At 47.6% G+C, this 20,485-nt stretch overlaps 1 protein-coding gene and 1 long non-coding RNA gene across 2 annotated transcripts in view; one reads left to right on the forward strand and one right to left on the reverse strand.

Moving 5' to 3' along the window:
* The first annotated feature begins 856 nt into the window (after positions 1 to 856).
* Positions 857 to 20,485, forward strand: part of HSD17B12 (hydroxysteroid 17-beta dehydrogenase 12) — an 85,165-nt gene continuing 65,536 nt past the window's right edge. The window contains 3 exon segments of the mRNA XM_027719563.2: positions 857 to 924; positions 926 to 1,074; positions 1,077 to 1,250. Of these exon segments, the coding sequence (XP_027575364.1) occupies positions 857 to 924; positions 926 to 1,074; positions 1,077 to 1,250 (391 nt within the window).
* Positions 9,834 to 14,402, reverse strand: LOC113987134. The gene is made up of 2 exons (XR_005564502.1): positions 13,489 to 14,402; positions 9,834 to 12,083 (listed from the first exon to the last, which is right to left on the reverse strand). It is a non-coding gene; the product is annotated as an uncharacterized LOC113987134 (long non-coding RNA).

A 20,485-nucleotide genomic window follows, 5' to 3' on the forward strand; every position in this document is an offset into this window, starting at 1 on the left:
TGCACCAAGACGCCACTGATTTTTCTTCTTCCTCAGCCACTCCCGCCCTCCAGCCTGTTCAGGCACTACATCTCAACCATGAGCTATTTCAGGACTTCAGCCTCCCAGACCTCCCCTGTCCCACCTCCTTCCCATCTCAGGCTCCCTCCAGGAAGGGCGGGATAAGCCCAGGGGCCGTACGCGCTGTACGGGTGGCACAGCCCCAGCGGGTGGCTGGACTGGGGCAGAAGGCAGCGCAGGTTCGTGCTCTTCTCTGCCACCATGGAAAGGGCGAGGGAGAGTGTGCATGTGCGTGTGTGTGTGTCATTTCAGAGGTGTCTCCTACACTTCCCCCGAGTCCAGGCGTTCCAGACCCATCGCGCGTGGGGCTGTGGGAGCGAAGTCGTGTCAAACGGGCAGGTGAAGGACGGCGGGGAAGAGCAAGTCCAGGCGTAGTGCAGCAAGTGAGGAAATATGTCAGGAGGCCTCCGCTGCCCCCGGATCTCGCCGGGGGAGGCAGATCGAGGCCGGTCAGAGGGAGAGCGCTGCCAGCCCCGCGTCGCGTGGGCAGCCGTGGCGCCCGGGCTGTGGTGCCCAGCCGCGCTTTCCCCCGTGCCATGTTCCCCGTGCCCCCCCGGCCGTGCCGTGTCGATTCCATCGCGGGGCCGCTCCGGGGGCGAGCGCAGTGCGCGGCGGGGGGAGGGGAACCCAGGGACACATTCGGGTGCCGGGCGGAGCCTGAGCATTTTATGAATGGGCTCATATGACGTCATGAGGGCGGGAAGAGAGGACCCGTCCTCCACCAATCCTGCGAGGCCTCCGCGCTGCGGGGCCAATCGAAGCGCGATCTCCGGGTGACGGCCATCCTCGCCGGCCAATGGAGGCAGGAGAGCGGTGGCGACCACGTGGGGCGCAGGCCGCAAGTAGTACGGGGGCGTGTGGCCGGGCGGCCTCGGGGCGGGCGGGCCCGGCCGCGTTGCCGGGTTACCCGGTGCCTGAGCGGCCCCTCCGCCAATCGCGGCGGGGCGGGGGCGGGCGCCGTGACGGCTGCGGGGCGGCGGTGGCCGGGAGGGCTCAGTCCGGCCGCGGCAGCCTCCGCAGCATGGTTGTTCCCGCCGCGCTCCCGGCCGCCGGCCTCCTCTACTGGGTGGGCGCGTTGGGCGCTCTGTACGCGGCGGCGCTGGCCTCGTACCGCCTTCTGGCCGGCCTCCGCGTCTGGGTGCTGGGCAGCGGCGCTGCCGCCGTGGGGCCGGCCCTGGGCGCCTGGGCAGGTGAGTGCGCGTCCCGGCCGCCCCCGCCGCGGCTCCTTCCCCTCCGTCCCCCCGGGCCGGGGCAGAGCCCCGCGGGGCAGCGCGGCGGCGGCCTCGGCCCGGCGGGGAGGGGGCGCGGGGCGCTTCTCCTGGTGAGCGCGGGTGGCGGGCACCGGCCTCGAGGGAAGCGGCGGAGCGCCCGGGGGGCGGCAGCGGGTCCCGGGGCGGGCCGGTCTGGGGCAGCAGCCGAGGGGCCAGCGGGTACCGCCGCCCGGCCGGGCGCGCTGCCGCGGAGCCGGTCTCAGGCTCCCCGCGAAATCTGCGGGTGCTGAGAGAAGCTCCAGTTGTTGGGATTTTGTGCGCTGGCGGGCGGGCGGGCACGGCGTGTTTGAACTTGGTCCCGGCCGAGCACGCAGCGCGGCCCCGGGTCCGCGCGGCTGATCCCGGTCTCGGTCCCGGTCCGCATTCCCGGCGCGCGCCGCCCCCTCCGCGCCGGCCTCGCGCCTCATCGCTGACGTCACGCCCGCCCCGTCCCCGCCGCCCCCGGAGCAGCCGCGGCTCCCGGTGCAGCGGGAGCGGGAACAGCCAGCCCCGTGCCCGGCCGCGGCGGCACCGGGAGCAGCAGCGCTGGGCCGCGGCCGATGCCCGGCGGGCGGGGGCAGCCGCGGCTGCTCCGGGAGAAGCGCCGGGGCGGAGGGCGAGGGAGCAATCGTGCCGGGAGCGGCGGGCGAACAGCGCGAAACTTGTGCCAGCCCCGCCTGCTCCAGCAGTCCGTCCGCTCCGCGGTCCCGGTCCAAGGAAGGGCTGAAGCTGAGTGGCCGCTCCTTTGTAAGGGGTGACAGTAGTGGTGGCCGGGAGGGGGTGTCGACAGCGTTTAACTGACATCCCAGAAATACAGGAGCGCAGGGGAAGTACAGCAGAGGCCGGTGCCAGGGGATCACCAGTGCTACGCTGCACTAACTTTTCTCAGTTCTTCGATTCCTGGTCACAGGAGGCACAGTTTTTTCCATCTGAGTCTGACATTGCCACTGCAGCTTTGAAGTTAAGATGAGGCTTTAGAAAGGGCTTCTCTGCCGGTGTAACAGATCAGGCCAAGAGAGTTTTCAGTTCCATTCCTCCCAAAGGCAGTGGGAAGGACAAGTCCTAAGCCTAATTGGGAATTGATAAGGTGGGCCATAAGAAGAATTGCAAACTGTAAGAGCTGTGAGTTTAAGATAAGATGATAGTTTAAAAGGCTGCACAAGGTATTTCCTTCCCTCAAGGGGAGTAGGAGGACATCAAGTGCTCAGATGCTGCAGCTGCTTCCAGGTGGCAGACCTGTAGGTGCAGCAGCCCCGCAACAAGCTGGTAGGTTGCTGGGCTAATGACGGTGCTTCCTGATAATCTTCAGCCCACACAGAACTGGTGCTTCAGCCAACACAGAACTCGTATATGAACACATGGTCGGGCAGTCGAATTTCAGCTTGTGTGAGACGCCAGTAAAGCAGTAATGCTACTGGCAGCACACATAATGCCAGAGCATGTCATGAGTCCTGCGTGCACGGGTTTGAAATGCAGCAGCAGTGCCTTGGACAGGCTGTAGCTTTACATACAAATGAATAAGGCCCATGTCTTCCTCCCAGCTAGAGAAATGGAATGCCTGTTAAAGATATGGTTGGCACAGGAGACCCAAACCCTCTTTGACTTTCTGATGTTAGTTTTAAATATATTACTTACTGCATTATCAGTTGCCTGCTGACTTGTGGTGCGTCACAGAAGTCTTGGTGGCCACTTTAGCTTGTTTTGCGTTGTCACACACGTGGAAGTTTGCAGTGCTTGAGCCAAATGCCAGCTTATCAGCTGGAACCACAAACTGTAGACAACAGATCTTCCCACAATCACATCCTTAGATGTTCACAGAACTGCAATGCAAATGTCCTCCGTCACTGGTTTGTACAAGTGTAGGCAGCAGCAGGCCACTGTATGTGGCCAGTGGGTACTCAAAAATTATTCTTTCTCTTTGCCATGGTCATGATCTTCAAGACATGGAGGAAGAGGAGCATTGGCAGGACAGCTAAATTCCCTGTTTGTTGCTCTGCTCTGAAGTAGAAGCACTGCTGCGGTGTCAAGGAGCATGGAGAAATAGGGTGACGGTGCCTGCTGATTTGGACTTGAGCTGTCACTGTGGCTGACAACGTTTGGCCATCGTGAGCTAGCTGTTGTGTGTCCTCTGTGTGCAGCTTATGCAGGCGAGATGCTGCTTTATTGGGACAGCTGCTGTAATCTCTAGCTGAAATGAGGAGAGGTTGTTGTAATCTGAATAAGCACTGGGGTGGTTTGCCCTGAAGCACATTGTGGCACCAACAATAGTCTGGACAGGTTGTCTGTTTTCTCTCCTAAAAAGGAGTATAAGGCACAGCTTGCAGATATGTTGGGTCACCTTGAGAATCAGCGAATTACTAAGTCATACTGTAGGAAGAAGTGCATTTCCTGTTTTTCTGGTCTTTTAAAAACTAGTGGATTTGATGCTAATTGGCTACTGTAGTTACTGTTATGTGTTCTTTCTACTGCAGGACTAGAAAGCAACTTTACAACAATTCTGAAACACAAACACTTTTGTAAGGGCTTCATACCGCCCTTTACCTCTTCTGCATGTCTGAAACTGACTTGGAAATTCTTTTCTTGTTTTCTTAGAATTTTTTTTGGATGCCTATATTCAGTTGCTTCTATCTATGCTCTGTCTAATTTTCTGGTATTTAGAAGGAGGGGATTTGAGGAGGAGGAACAACTGGATGAACCAGTAATGTACTCTGAGAAAATCAGGTTTGTACTACTTGAAATAGCATCTCTTTTGACCAAAAGTTAATTTTTCTAAAGTTGCACTTCTGTATGAAGGTCTGTATGCAGCTTTTCTGGTTTACCCTCTGCATAACTTGCATCTGGCTTGATTTTTGGCTACTGTACAGTGAATGGACGTTGGGTGGATGTTATTTCAATGTGATATTTCTGGGTGCGTCTTGAGCGAGTATGCAGTGAAAACTTGTGGGTTCAATGCTCTGCCTTTAATGTGCCTAATAAATTGGTAGCAGAAGATAACAGCTCCCTTGATTGAAAAACAGTTTAGCTAAAGAAACCACAGACTTGACAGGAGCAGCATGCCAAGGAGTCATTCTGAAATCACCAAGAATACAGCAAAGATCTGGCTGCTCTCCTGCCTTCCTCTAGACAGGCAGATCTGTTGATGGTGCTGCTAGTTGTGATCCATAGTGATATTTCCTTAGGTTGGATGAGTGTCCTATTCTTCTCCCATTGATGGTAGTGGCAGGCAGCCACCTTGCTTCTCTGCCATTGACAACTGGGTGTATTCTGGAGTACAGAGTGTCTGGAGCAGGGAACTGTCTGCTGCTGTCATAGCTCCCATTTGGAGAGTTGCCTTGTCTCCTATTTTAGGAAGTCACCTCTTTTTCTGGAAAACATGAAATAATTTTTCTGTCCCTTTCTTTCAGTAACTTGGTGAAATGAATTCAAAATCCTATGGTAATTCAGACTGGGAGGGACCTCAGGAGGGACCTCTACTTCAACCTCCTGTTTGGAGCAGGGTCAGCCGTGAGATCAGACCAGTTTGCTATATGCAAATAATCAACTTTGTATATTCAAAATACACTGTCACTGCAAGTTGTATTGATCTGGTGCTCTAAAGTGCCTGACATCTTGGTTGTGTCAATACCTGGTTGTGTAGATACCTAAACTTTTTATTTATTTTTTTCCTGGCTCAAAATCGCAAATATGTTGATGAGAAATATATTTTTTCCCTGATTTGATGTAACTGAAGTGATGTGTTAAGTGGAAACAAAGTTTATTTTGATTGTGTAATTGTCCATATGACACTCAAAGAAAAGTCCTGTTTTCTTTCAAGCCTCACAATGGCTTAAAAAAGCACCCACTTCTTCCCCCAGTGCCTTTGATAGAGACATGGTTGAATAATTGTACATTTAGTGGTTACAAAATGTCTGATAGTGGTGATGCTTTCTCATGTGGTGAATACAGCTGTACAGTTGTATTGGGGCCAACAAACGTTTGTGAAGATGAGTTTGCCTTAATTAAGCTTCTTGGAGTTTATTCACTAACATGCAAAATTAACTAAATGTGGGCAATTTGCTCTAAATTTCCTAAAAAAGAATTTGTAAGAGGTTGTTAATCAGGATGGTGCTCTCAACTCCCTCTAACTTCCTGTGATTTGAATTTAGACAAAACCCCCTTATTCAGTCTTAAACTGTTCTTTTGCTGTGTAAATGTTTAACAAATAACTTGTTGGAGCAGCAGCAAAGCTGGGTGAACCTCTCTGCCTTCTTGTCGGCTTCTTTTAGCTTCTTTTATTTAACCTGGGCTATGCACAGTCCAGCATCTAAAAATAGCAACTTGTGTACCAGGGCCACTAAGGAAGGCATGAAAAATGTATGTAACTGGGTACATGAGCAGTGGAGTAGATACTTATTTGTGTCTCTATGGTCAGGTCTTTTAAAAATTAAGAATATGAGGGGTGATTCCCAAACTCTGGCAAGCAGGTTGGGGTAATAACAAGCTCTATAAGTCAGACCTTAACAATAATATTATTAAATTAATAAATGTGATGCTTATGTGAAGAGGAAGAAGACTAGCTGGATTTTGTACTTGTCAATGTTTTGAGTTAGATTCCATCTATAAGATTATGCTTCCTGTGGTGTCTGGAAACGGTGTGTTATGAAACAGACCCTGATCCTTATGAAGTTCGTGGGATATCATTAATGAAATGTCAGATGATAAATTATGTTAACAACAATTTAAGAACTCCATACAAAGAACATTCACTTTAGTGCTGACCATGTGCTAACTTGTTGATGACTGAGCAGCTTTCACAAGCAATGTTGTTTTGCAAACTCAGTAGCATCAAGTGAAATAGTTACCTGAAGGCTTCTTTGTTTTCTGCAAGTAGCTTTCAGTCCCTGTTGCACAATTGAGTGCAGTCTTGATTTGCAGGTGTTTCACAATGTGCAGTGATATAGTGTAGACCATGTCACAAATCACTGTTGCACAAATCACTGTGCAACACTAGTGCAATGTGTGGTGACGGTGTAGTTAGTAGGCTCTGCCCAACTCCCAGTTTTCCCTGCATGCAAGTGCTTGGCTGGTGTGTGCAAAGCTTTAGGGAAAGCTTTTGGTTCTTTTGTTCTTTAGCAGAATCACTTATTCAGAGATTTATCATCTTCAGCACTTCGGATCCATTGGAAAGGTTTTTTGGCCTTGTTCTTCATTCTGAATTCTACAATAAACACTTCTACCCTTGTGTGAAATAAAGCATGGCACTCATCAACCTAGAAAGTAATGTTAAGAAAGTGTGAAAATATGCCAGTTTGCTTGTAACTAACTCGTGATCGTGACAGCTCAAGAGAAATGTGCAGCCTGAACTTGGAGCATGTTTTGCTTTTTTGTATGGCTATTTGCACAGTGCTTCTGAAGGGTTATGCATTGAAGAGTGGTTTTGAGAACAAGCTGGTGCTAGTGTCCTAATCCTCTCTGAACTTCCCAGGAGTGCTTCTCCAGTGTGTGTGGCTTTTGCTTTTCCTATTTGCCATGTAATGTTTCCAAGTATCCATCCTGAATTTTCTCTTGTAAAAAAGTTAGCTGTCTCCCTTTAGTCATCAATCCTATTTATAGTTGGTAATTTAGAAGACTTCTGTCAGTGTCTCCCTCCCGCTTGCTCCTTGTTGGACTAAGCAAGCAATGCTCTTCCAGAGCAACCCAGGAGAAGTGGGATCTCTGACCCTGTTTCTCTAGACTCAGCAGCTTGCATTGTGTGGTGCTTGAGTGGGCTGCAACTCCTTCAGAGACCTTGCAGCTCTTGGTGAGTCAGGGAGGTTCTCTAGTATTTTTTACGTAGGCTACTGCTACTAACATATCCTAAAATTAGTTTTGCTTCCTGACAGTGTAAAGGAATGCTGTTTTCTACAATTTTGCTGTATTTCTGCTGCTTGACTGCATCTTTCAGGTGTTTTCCTTTGCACATGATGTTACTCACTGTTTAAAATCTCTGCTTAGTAGGATTGCTCAACACTTGTTGCGTTGAGTGCTCCTTCTTGCAATCTGTGCTCAAAAGAGGAGTGGGAGAGCAAATACTCCACCCAGATGTTCACAGTCTCATCTCCAGTTCTGATGTATCCCTGCTGATGGACTTCAGCCTTCCACTTCGGGCTTGTGCCAGCACGCTAAAAGTGTATGTGTGGGCACCACCATCAATCAGCATCAATCAGGCTCATAATCTCCAGCTCTGGAGTTTGATTCAGAATATGAACAGGCATTGCTGTGTTTAACTGCAGGAACAGAGATGTATGTGAAGAAGGGTTAAATGCTGTAGTACAGTTTCTCTACCTCCAAAAAAAAAAAAAGCTAATGATGTGTGGAGGACAGATGTTTGCATTAAGGTGAAAAGAATACCCATCTCTGATAAGCAGCCTGAGAGGGAAATGCTTGAAAATTTATTAGCCTGGGGGATGAATAGCTGTGTTATTTTAAGCCAGCTCATTCTCTCAACCTTCTGTGTGTTTTAAAGTAGGGATACTTGTAATGGAAACTGGTTAATTAAAACTAGAGAATTTATACAAGGATGTAATCTAGAGTAGTATCTTTCTCCCGTTTCTTTGTTTTCCTTTTTTGTCCAGTGTACTTCCCTCCCTTTGGGAAGATTATCTGGGAAGCACCCTGGTGACAGCAAGGAAAGGCCTTGTGTACAAGTGAGGAGCACAGAAGTGTCTCCAGCAAAGAAGTCCAACTGGAGTTGTGCTGGGTGTTACTGTCAGTTGGGTAAATACTCTCCTGTGTGAAGAACAAGTAAGCTAGGAAGCCTTGAAGGTGTGAGGGCAGAGCTGAGAGTGTAGTTTGGGGGAAATTCCACCTGGGAATCATTTTTTGGTAGGTGGGTGAATCTTGGTCTTGTGAATCACAGAATATGCTGAATTGGAAGGGATCCACAAGGATCCACAAGGATCCTTGAGTCCAACTCCTGGCCCTGCACAGGACCATCCCCAAGAGTCACACCACGTGCCTGAGAGTATCGTCCAAACGCTTCTTGAACTCTGTCAGGTTTGGTGCTGTGACCACTTCCCTGGGGAGCCTGTTCCAGTGCCCAACCACCCTCTGGGTGAAGAATCTATTTGTGATATCCAACCTAAACCTCCTCTGACACAACTTCAGAGCATTCCCTTGGGTCCTGTCACTGGGCACCGCAGAGAGGTGGTGGAGAGGAGAAGACCCCTCTTCCCCTCACAAAGAAGTTGTAAACTGTGATGAGGTCTTCCTTCAGTCTCCTCCAGGCTGAATATATTCATCCCTAATACATATGGTTGGGATGATCATGTCTGCTATGAAAGGGATGATAGTAAGAAAGTATCTCCTAATTATTCAAACAGAAATGCCAAATGTGATTCTGTAGGCTTGTATATGAATACAAATATGGGATAAACACTATAACTGGTAGGTAAAGCATCTCGTGTTGGGCTTGCATGGTTTAATTACTTGCCTAATTAGATTTAGGGTTGCTGCTTGTAGTTTCAGATGACTTCTATTGCTCACTTACTGGTAGACTTTAGAAAACCAGGGTTTCTAAAGAAAAGCAAAAGATTTTTCAGATTGATTACATTAATATCTGAAAATGCTAGAACTGGAACAATTTGAGTTCCTTCCCCTGTAGTACTTTTAATTGTACCAAAGAATTCTATCTTAAATCTTCTTTTTTTTTTTTTGACTCCTGATTATTTAACCTTAATGTGATATATTGTTTTTCAATCTGTGCAACTTCCAGATTCCTGGAGTTGAAGTCTAGAGCAGTACACCATCAGCCACTGAGTGAGTCATTAGCAGAGCTAAAATCCTGATCCACAATATAAACTTCTCCAGCTAACATGGCAAAAGAGCTATATACAAAATTTCCTGCTGAGCTTCTAATTTACTCCCTTACCCTCAGCAACAGATGGTGACACCGAAAATCCTGGGCTTTGGTTGTGGGTTTTGAAAGAATCCTCATATGTAGCAGTTCTTCAAACTAGAGTTGAGATGTCCAGAAGCTGAGCCTCAGGGAAAATAGTGCCTGTTCCATTGTTTCTTGTATTTCTTTTCCCATTTTTATTACCCTCCCTGCTTCTTTCTCTCTTGAGGGTTCTCTTGTTTTTTGCTCATGACTCAGTTGCTTCTCAGTTGTGGGAGACAGCTGGGTGGCTCAGATTCAAGCATGGTTTGCATATGTGCAGAACTTACTGTCTATTTGACTGTACAGATTTGGGTTTGGTTGCATCTTTGGTTTTTTTCTGGTTTTTATACCTTGCTTCTGTTTTCTCCTCCTAAGTAATCATGAGCTGTGTTTTCTAGGAGGGTGTATTCCATCAATCATGGCAGTACCTGAGGAACAGCTGGGCTTCCACTTCTTGAGGAGCTCTCTACTTACTGGACAAGGAAGAGCAGAGTTGGGGAGCTCAGCTCTAGGGATGTTAATCACAAAGATTTTTTCCAAAGGGTTTTCATGTGTGTTAGAAGACTACCACTGAAGCAGAAAGGGAGAAAGGCTGTAATGAAAGAAGGGGACTGGGACATGAGGGATAAACTCAGTGGGGCAAAGGTTTTTATTGTTGAGGGGAGGAGCTTGTTGTGCAGAAACTGAAGAATCTGATCTCTTTCCAAAGTGTCTAGTCCCTGCTTTTAGGTGCAGAGGTGTGGAAGAATGTGTGTAGATACAGAAAGCAGAAGGCGGAGAACTACCTATAGTTCTGCAGTTGCTGCTACCCAATCAACGCTTGCATGCTGTTCTTCTCTGTACTCTACTTCACCAAAAAGACCCAGTTTCATGTTCCTTGTCTGTGACTGGCTGGTCTGTTTCTCCAAAACTCTTCTCTTGTATCTGTTCTCATCTCTGGAAGACCTGTTTCCCATAGGCTCTGGTCCATCTGCTCCCTTCCCCAGGATTCTTATCCTGCCAGCAAAGGTGCTTGAGTTATAAATTTGTAACTTACTATTGTTTTTCACAAATATATTTTCTTGAAAAATACAGTACTCCTGATGTCTGAGTCCTATCTGCCACAAGAGCTCTCCATCTCCAGAGTGTGACGAGTAGAGGTGATTCATCATGGCTTAAAAGTCAGATCTCCCAACTCAGAATATTCTGTGACTCAGTGACTCTAACAGGAGTGAGGAGCAGCAACCAGGAGAAGGATAGGGCAGTAGACGATCACTGCACTGCTGGAAAAAGCTGCTACCCTGTCAGTAGTTGAACAAGCTATTAGAGTTAGGGTGTCTTGCAGTTTGTTCCTGCTCTCAGATGTCCTGCATGTCCAAGCTAGTGTTTGTCTTGCATGGCAGAAAGGAATGTGTATTCTTACCATTTTACAGGTGTTCTAATACCAGCTCTTTACCTCAGTATTTTTGTCCTGGTAGACCCAGATCTATGTCAAAACTTTTGGGGCTCCACAACTTTTTGTTGGTTCCTAGATTTGGATATAGAATACTCCATTTGGTGGACTGGTTCTTCGTCTTTGCTATTTATTGCCAGTTCTTGGGTGTTCACTCCAACCTTCACAGCCTTGTTCATGTCCCTTACATTGGAATCAGTGGTGTCAGTTTATAAATGAGATGCCTTCAGTCACAAGACTGAGTGTGTGGTTTTACATCATGGCTTTCTGATGTAAAAGTTTGGTGTGAAGAGAGAAGGTAGATGGAGAACTCCACTCTTGCTTTTTTCCTCCTTATGCTGGCACTGATGTTGGTCTGTTTGTGTGATGATCTGGTTAAGGAGTCTACCCTGCAGAAAATTAGTCACTTGGGGCTATTTATGCTCCATAGACTGCTTTGGTCATATGAATTTCAGTGCTGGTGCAACAGAAAGGAAACCTGGCAGTATTATGAAACTATATATTGAGGATACAGTTGAGCCCATTGGTCAGCTCGAATTGCTCCAAGACCAGGCTGCTGCCAAAAGAATTGCTGCTGCTGTAGTCACTGGCTGTGAGCTCTCGCTGCTTCCCTTATGTTGCCTCCAGTCAATGTGTGGCTGTGGTGGTGTGAGTGAGGTCTGCTTGTGTGGCAGACAACTAACTCTGCAAGAAAGACCAGCTGTAGGTAGCTGGATCAGCTTACTGAGCTGCCTGAAAAGCAACTGGCAAAGAGATGCTGAGGAAGCAGGTAAGAATGGATGGCAGGGTGACATCCTGCAGCTACACTGGCTGAAATGGAGCCTAAGACTGCAGGAGGAGCGTGTTTTCAGTTCTGTTGCTTGGTCCCATCTTAATGGGCTATTCCAGAGTCCCGTTTTGCTTGGTTCTTTGTGGGTCAAGATGGGTGGCATGTACCTCTTGTGGGTTTGAGAGGATTGTTTGTGAGTTGCAGAGTATGGTTTTGGAAGTCCTTGCTAACAGATTTAACTAGCTCCTTTCCTTTTCCAAAACTAGAATAATGGTCTTGTATTGGTTTGATAGCTAGGGTATTAATTTTAAGACATAAAACTTTTTGTCATTCCTTCTACAGTAGTTTAGTATTCTTTTCTTTCTGTGATCTTGTCCTTAAGGACAGACTGGTTGTGTTTGGCTGTATTTCAGGATCTTGTTCTGTTAACCAAAATCTTGATGTTTTACAGTGTTTGAAAATGGGATGTGGGATGTGGTAGGGAATCTGTAAATCTAAAAGTCTTTGTAATCCAAGAAATTTTAGTAAAATGAAAGAGGTGGATTTTCAAGCTGCCACCTATGCAGAATTGTGGTAGCATCTCATCACAGCTGGATTTGTCACTTCTATGCTATTGCTGGTTTTGTTTAAATTGAAGTGTAGAATTGCTGATATAAAACATTGCCTTGGCAACATCTGAAAATAATGCATTTGTTCAGAGAAATGTTAGTGTGACATACCAGTATAGACTAGCTTGTTTCAGTCGCTGTAAGTAAGCTTTGGATTGAAACCATGTTTCTTGTACAATAACCTAGAATTTGTCTCTTCAAACTTACTTTCAGCACAAATTCTGTACAAAGTGAGGAAGTAGATTTGAGTAAGAGTATATCTTATTTCATAAATGTATATTGTTTTAAAATAGCCTTTACTGTAGAAATTGGTTTACATTTTCATTTCAGGGTCTTATTTTGGGGGGAATTGGTCATATGGCATGCCATTCAAAACTTTTAATGCCCAATGTGGTACTATATGCATATACTTATTAGCTGTGGATTTTCTGCAGTCTGAACTTTTGCCCTTATTCCTAAATCTTGGAGTAATGATACTGTTCTTTAAAAAGCCCTTTCTCCCTTCTCCTCCTTTCTCCCTTCTCCTCCTTTCTCCCTTCTCCTCCTTTCTCCCTTCTCCTCCTTTCTCCCTTCTCCTCCTTTCTCCCTTCTCCTCCTTTCTCCCTTCTCCTCCTTTCTCCCTTCTCCTCCTTTCTCCCTTCTCCTCCTTTCTCCCTTCTCCTCCTTTCTCCCTTCTCCTCCTTTCTCCCTTCTCCTCCTTTCTCCCTTCTCCTCCTTTCTCCCTTCTCCTCCTTTCTCCCTTCTCCTCCTTTCTCCCTTCTCCCTCTCTTCCTTAAGGTGTCTTAGTTCCTTTGATACAAGCTACTTCCTCTAGCCACAATGGCGACTTTCAGCATGAATGATGTACCTAAGTTCAGTGCTGTGTTAGTTTGCATGTGCAGTGGGCTGCTCGGCCTCTAACAGTGACCCGACCAGACTGTGCTGTGCCCCAGCTGGCCCGTGTTCGTCCTGTCCACATTCTGGTGCTTGTGGAACGGCAGTATTTTGGTGAGGTGGCACTAGCTGTCTGAACACATTGTAAGAAAGGTTTGCAGGACCTGAAGAAGAGCAGCAGAGGTGCTGGAGTGTTTCCCATTGGCGAAAGGGAGCTTTGCGCAATTTTGAGGGGTCTTTTGAGAGAGAGCTAGAAGGACCTGTGGGTAATAAAGCTCTTTTGTGGTTCTGATCAGTGGACTAAAGGTACCAAGATCAGTCTATGCAGAGGTGGTAAGAACAACCTCCATTGTTTCTAATGTCTAACTTCTAAAGGAGGATTTTCTCTTGGACCAGAGAGGGAAGTTCAATACTTGGCCCCCAGTCTCACTCAGAGAGGAGTTGGGGGGGGGCACTACTGAAAACCTTTTCTGTTGTGGAACTTATAAGCTTTTCTAAATCAAAGAGTCTTTGGAAAGTTGGGATAGGGGAGCTACGAGGACGGGATGTCAAAAAAGGAAGGAAAGGATCAAATAGGAGGGAGATGGGGCAGGAGGTACCTGAAGTCAAACGGGGAGCCAGTGGGGTGCACCCTATTGTGGATGCGGCTTTCCAGAGAATTCAGGCAGTTAGTTGAGGCTATTCCCCCTTCATAGCATTGCACCTGTGGACAGAAGGTGTTGCTGGAAGTTCCTCTGAGCTACCTTTTTTGTGAGCCATGACTACTGGTCTGCTAGCTTGGGACAAGCTGAAGAGTCCTGTTGCCACTTGCTTGAGTGGACTGTGTAAATAAAAAGGGAGGTTGGAGAGATTGCAGTGAAGACCTTGGAAGGAGATTGTGGTGGACCTTCCCAGGGGGTTGCTGCATTCTTGGTGTGACTATCCATAGAAGTCTCCACCTTGCCAGGAGCAAAGTACATGTTGAGGACATGGTGAACAGTGCTGCGTCTGTGCCAGTGTTCCCTGATGGAGGCAGGGTTCAGTGGGACCTGAAATCCATGTGGAATGCGGGCTGGCCTGGAGGTCCTTCCCTCTGCCGGGAACGTGTGCCGAGCTGCCTTGTGTTTGGGACACGAGCACGCAGGGCTGTTGGCAGCGAGCTCAGACTCCTCTGTGAAGGCCGGCTGGGGAGAACCGCTGGGGCAGGCGGCAGCGAGGGATATGGAGAATGCTATCGGCTGGGCCCCAGCTGAGCACACGTGGGCTGGGCTGGGCTGCGAAGGGCGCGCTGGTGGCACCGGGCTCGTGCTGCTGGAAGCCGGGCGCTCGGGAAGGGTCGGCTACCGGCCAGCAACGGGGATCTCCAGCGCCCCGGTGACGTGCATTCTTAGTGCCAGAGGGCTGATGGCAGTGCGCGCCGTGGTGCGGGCGTGCTGGGATGAGTGTGTGGGAACAGGACGTGCTCCTCGCCGCCCGGGCCGGGGCATCACGCGTGGGCGCAGAGAAGGGGCCGCAGGGCGCCGTCGGTGCCGCGTCCGTCTGTCGGTCCGTCTGTCCGTCCGCTCCCTCCCCCGCCCGCCGCGGCGCCGCAGCGCCCCCTGCCGGCCTCGCGCGGCGCGCGGGAGATGCGGGCGCTCGGGGCCCGCGGGGCCGCCCCGCCGCCCTCCCGCGGCATCGGCCTCGCCCCCGCGGCCTCCGGTGGGCGGTGGGGAAGCCCGCCCCGCTCCCGGGGGACCCGCTCCCCACGGGTGGAGGCCGCCCCCACGAAGGGTTAACGCCGCCTCACCTCAGCCGCCCCGGCCGCGGCGGGCGGGGGCGGGGGAGCGGTGCCGTCACTGCGGCGGCTCCCGCGCCGTTACCTAACCGGTGACATAACGCGCTCTCTCCGCTCCGCTCAAGGAACGCCTGGGGCCATCACGGGGGCTGGGTCTCAGACCCTGTGGGGAGGTGACGGGGCCGCTGTGAACCCGGCCGGGGGCGCCTGGCTTCCTCCGCCTGCATTCCCGCTCTTCCCAAGCCGCCCCCGCTCCCCCCCCCCCCGCCCGCCCCGAGGGGAGGCGGGCTGCCCCGGCCGGGAGCTCTCCCCTTGTCCTCCTCCCGAAGTTTCCCGAGCGGCTGCCGGCGAGCCGGGCGGGCAGTGAATCGGAGGGGCCGCCATCCCCCGCCGCTGCCCCGTGGGAGGGGGGACACGCCAGCCTGGGGTCCGCGGCCGCCTCGCGTGACAGGGACACTGACAGGGACACTGGCTGGTCCACGTGCGGCCGGGGGGGCCAGGGCAGCCTGCACCAGCCCATGCAGTGCCCGCAGGCGCTTCCTCTGCCTTCCTGCTCTGCCAGGGAGAAGAAAGTGCATCGAATCAATTGTAGCTGAAACATTTAAGGAGGCTTGATGGGAGCCCTATTTCCATGGGAAAATCTGAGGAGTTTTCCACCGGGGGAAATACTGCAAGTTTTCAAGAGCTGGGAGTGAAATATAGAAGGCATCGGTGGGCGTTTCTTTATTTAGAAACGGGAAGGCAAAGGCAGTGTTGCCCGAGTTCTTCCTTAAATCTTTAAGGCAAACACCTATTGCAAAACAGTGCCGATACGAATAAAACAGACCAGGATTTCTAGAGCGCTTTAACGTAAGAGTCTCCCTAATGCGTGATGGTAATTTATCGAGGGCATTTCTCATGAGACAGCTGTGGCCTTCTAAATTGATTAACTTGGGCGTGTTAATATTATATTCATCTCCTTCCCCCCCCCCCCCCCCCCCCCGATAGATAAAAATATTCAATTAAAGCAAATGTAATTAAGAGCGTGGGATGAAAGGGACCTCAGTGGAACAATAATTACCAAATATGCTCATTTTAGCTAAAACTGTATCTATATTTTAGGGTCAAAAAAACCACAGAGTAGTGCTCAGATTTACTCTGTTTCCAGCACTGCATCGTTGCCTTTCAGCTCTGCGCGACCCCCTTTTTATGAATGGTGGGTTGTGCTCGATTGAGGAGACGGGTCCGCTCGCTGCTCCTGCGTCGGCTGCGGGCAGAGGGCGCTGCTGAGGCCCGAGCGCGGCTCAATGCGGAGAGGCGAGTCCGGCTCTGAAAGGCGCGGCTCGGGCTGGGCTCAGCCGCTGCTCCGCAGCTGCAGTGCACAAAAGCAACATGATCGGCTGACTTCTAGTTTAAACAAAATTGCCCTTCTGTATCGGTTTCCAGTGCAAAGGCTAGAAGGCAAAACGTGGACTTGAAACAAAACACTGTGGAGTACCTCACGCTTGTTGTAGGCTATGTATCTTTTGAAGATAAGTTTAATGGCTTTTCATCAACTTCAATGTTTATTTTTTTGGTATAAACCATCTCTTTGAATAGATTGTTTCTCATCATAATTAGGTAACTTTCAAAGATGCTAGAAATTTACATTCTTCTAGTGCTACTTCTCTACATTTTAAAGAATTACCTTTATAAGATCTCGACAACTGGATAAAGACTTGCAGCTAACAGCATCTTTTATCTGTGTTTGGTCTTACATCTTTTAATAGAACATTGTTTTCTAAATATACTCCCGAAGCCATCTTTGTCTCTGACAATCCATGAGAAGCTGTTTCCGGTACAACTGGAAATGGAGAGGGGTCCATTTTTAACAGAAATAAGTCTTATTTAGAATTAGAGATTATAAAAGGTTTAGAGCCATTCCTAGCATAGTGTAAACATGCTTACGAGCTTCTTATGGATCTTGGAGTGCATGCAGTCATGCTTGAACCTGTGAGAGAGGACACCCTGAGGGGTGTCTTCTTCTCTACTACTTTAGCAGTTGGTTTGAGCAACATTGCACAGATACTTCCTTCCATAGTAGCAGGGAAAAGGTCATATTTGATGTTGTTTTGTGTCTTGGATAGCAACAGGCAGCTTAAATGGTCCAGTCCACTTTTTTTTTGTCCTTGGAAACTGAAGATTTGGGTGACCTGACATTTTGGATCTTTCCATTCAGTAAGAATAGAAGCATATTATTGTATCTTCTAGTAGAATGTTATCTCTAAACAAGATGAGTTCACATTCTTGCTTAATGTGAACTACTTTGCTAATTAGCCTAGGTGGCTTCCTATTCTAAACCTTGCAATTTTATTATCCCTTTTAAGTGCTGGAGGCTTTTACCTGTAGTGGTCACATCAATTTCAATCTGCATTTATCTTAGACAAGCTGCATAGAGATATAATAAGGATTGTGAACGTCCTGCAGTCCCACAGTTCTGCAGCCTCAAGTGAGGAGCAGTGGGCTGGGTGAAAGGGAGCAGCAATTTCAGCCTCTCATGACACTAGTGTTTCTCCTCTTTGTGTCTAACATGACATCTTGTGCTGCTGCTGTGCTTTTACTGTCTCAGTAAAACCACTAGGAACTGGTTATGGGAACTGGCCTGGTCTCCTGGCTTGTCATTGTTCCTGTAGTGCAGGAGTGGAGCAGATGTATGTTTGTACACTTGTTTCCTGTTGTATATACATTGAAGGGCCTGAACTGGCATTCTGCACTTGTCGTCTTCCTCGTAAAATTCCCAGTGTGATGTTTCCCATACTGCTGTTTAGGGGTTTCAGATATGGAACTCTCTGTGCTTCAACTTCCTTACTTTTGAGCAGGTTGCATGATTTGGGCATGAGTCTTGTTGCCACTTCAGCTGTTCTGCAGAGTCCTTATTTTCATTCCTCTGTGTCCCTAGAGCAAATGCTACCTTCTCAGTGTACAGCTTGTTTTAACATTGCTTCTAGCCAAAATGAATAAAATATCACTAGGTGTCTTCCTGCTCAGTTTCTGTTGTACTTCTGAGCAGTCAGGATCTCTGAGAGAGCTTCTGAATGAATTCTCTCCAAGCCTCACCTCTCTTCAGCTGGATTTCTTTTTCCCAGATAGGCTGCAGATGTTACAAATTCTCCCTACATTGGCTTCCCCATGCTTGTGTTGGAGGGCAAAGAAGTAAATATGTATAGTGTGGGTGGTGGGGAGGCAGAACTTTACTGCTTCAAACAAGAAGTAGAGAGTTGTCAAGCTTTCCTATTTCTTTCTTGGGTGGTATGTGACATGATGAGAACTCATGAAGAGGGGAAGATCTTGGCTCTATCACAATCTGTTAATGCACTGTAGGATCTGAGGTGTAAAACCTGGAAACATGATATACATAGGCAAATTCCTCCTGAGCCCTAAATGCTGGCCATGAGTGATAAATGGATGGTCTGAAATAGTAGGTAAGAGCTGTTATATGTCCCCTGCCTGTGTTAAGCAAAGGACTCAAATTCTGCATAGCAGCAGGTTGGGCTAATGGATTTATTAATATGTTTTGTCTATGACCACAAGTTCAAAATGCAAGGTGTATTTTTTTTAGAGCTGTTGCATGTCTTCCTCTCCCATAGGCCCCTGGAGGTAAGAGGTCAAACAAAAGTAGTTTCTTGGGTAATTCTGACTTTGGGATTAACTCTGGGTTTTTTGGAAGGGAGCAGGTAGAACTAGAATTTTTAGGGGGTCAGCGCAAAACTTATCCATAAGCTTGAATCTGTTACATAGAAGTCCATGTGGCTATTGCAGAACATAAAGGATCCACAGATCCAAAGGGCTGGAAACTCCCTATTCTATTTTAAAAATAATTTAAAAAGCCTTAGCATTTCAGGAACTCTCCTTGTTTTTCAGAATTTTTAGCTGTTGAAACAGTCATATAGCAGAAATGTGTCTTAACAGTTGTCTGTTAGACACAAGAATGTCTAAAAAGATCTCCAAGAAAGGAAACAGCTTTTGGAAGGATTAGATGTATTAGCTTTGTGGGCTTTTCAAAGTCTTCACAAAAATTCAGCAAGGAAATCAAGCTGCTTTGTATTTCAATAGAAATTCAAGAGGTCAGAAAATATCTATACAGTGTTGCGTAACTTTCTTGTCACATATAGTGCAGGGCAGGTGTATTTGCTGATGGATGTATAGATACAGATTTTCTCTTCACATGTAAAATCTGTCTCTTTCTTGGAAGATAAAACTTAAAAAAGGGTGACTTATGTGTGTAATATGCTGGTGCAGAGAATGGGAAGGTGACAATGCAGGGTTATTAGGTATCTTGAAACACGTTTTAGTATGGCTTGGGCTCTTAAATTAAAGGTTCTGGGAGAGCCCTTGCAGCTATTGCATCACTTGCCAAAAATAGCATCTATACTGCATAAGGCAGCCTGTCTGCAGTGTGGATAGTCTTGAGAAATTAGTGCTTCTTTTGAATGATGTTCAGTCATTTTTCCTTCTCAGCTAAGCAGATTTTTAATCTAAATTGTGATAGAGAATGAAGTAAAACATTTTATTTTCTGTCTCTGGGGTTGGGGTGAGTCTGAAAATAGCATTGTCCACAGTTCTGTCTGCAGCATGATTCTAAAAATATATTTTTAAGCTTACTGAAATTACAGTTTAAAGACACTAATAAACATGTTCTTATATTGTAATTGTCAGGGGAAGGGAAGGAAAAAATTGCTTTGTGCAGCATGAGGTAGTCTGCTGTTCTCATCAATCACTTAAAATTTGGCAGTGTTTTTTTTTTAATTACAATTATGCAATGCAAGTGAAGTATAATGCTAATCTAAATTATTACTAAAAACCCCCCAGAAATCCCAAATCCCTTTTCTTGAAAATAGAAGGTATGTTCTACAGTGTTTTTTTAACTTCTCTTATTCTGAAATCTTAGTCAAGATATACCAGCAAAGGAGTGTTTGTATTCCAGTGGTGTTGCTGAACCAGACAGGTCTGCAGCATAGCATTTTATTTTTAGACTCTAGGTTGCCATTTTTATCCTGTAAAAAATATTCATCAGCGTCTGGGTGACAGGCCATCAGTTTTTATAAATGTGTCACACCGCGTTTTTTCCACCTCTCTCTATTTCTCCTTTTATGTCCTGCTGTATACATTTCTTTTTTTGGGGAAAAGGGAGAGGAGGAATGAGGGTATGGATTTTAATTCATGCATTAGATTTTTCAATTCACAGGTCTTTAGTGTCACACTGTTCATTCATCTCCTGTACTTGGCCGCTTACGCAGCTTTGCTTATTGTCTGCAATGGGTGAACTGCTCTGGTGCACAGAGCGGGGGCATGGGAAGGGGCGAAACAGGTTTGCTGCCAGACTGATCACCTTGGCTGCCCTCTCTCTGCTCACCCCAAAATACCCTGTTGTGGCAGTGCTGTTGAGAAATAGTTTCATGTATGGTTTTGGGGTATTTGTCAGTATGAAATTACTTCACGGAGAAGCTATTCAAGATCTCTTTGCAATAAATTTATATAGGCCAGCTGACTTCTAACAATAGAAGATGGGAGATCTCTTCTGGTCTGGGATATTGAGAAGTGCATGGCTCAAAGCAAAACAGTTTCGGGATGGTGAGGCAGTAACTCCACTGAGTATGAATCTGTAGCACAAATTTCATGGCAGTAGTGCCATATTACAGTTGCTTTCTAGGGTGCTGGACTTCTGAACCTCCATAGCACAACTGTCCTGTATGTGTGTAGAAAGCCTTAGGCTTTCAGGAAGAATTGCTCCTCGTGTCCTTGAAGAACCATCTAGGTTGGCAAGGAACTATTGTCATCAGAGCAATTGGTACTGCTGCTGGCCCTTTCTTATTTCCCCTGAACCC

This window comes from Pipra filicauda, unplaced genomic scaffold (assembly GCF_003945595.2).
Source record: "Pipra filicauda isolate LSUMZ 115617 unplaced genomic scaffold, ASM394559v2 scaffold32_size4067784_pilon, whole genome shotgun sequence".
NCBI classification, from domain to species: Eukaryota; Metazoa; Chordata; class Aves; order Passeriformes; family Pipridae; genus Pipra; species Pipra filicauda.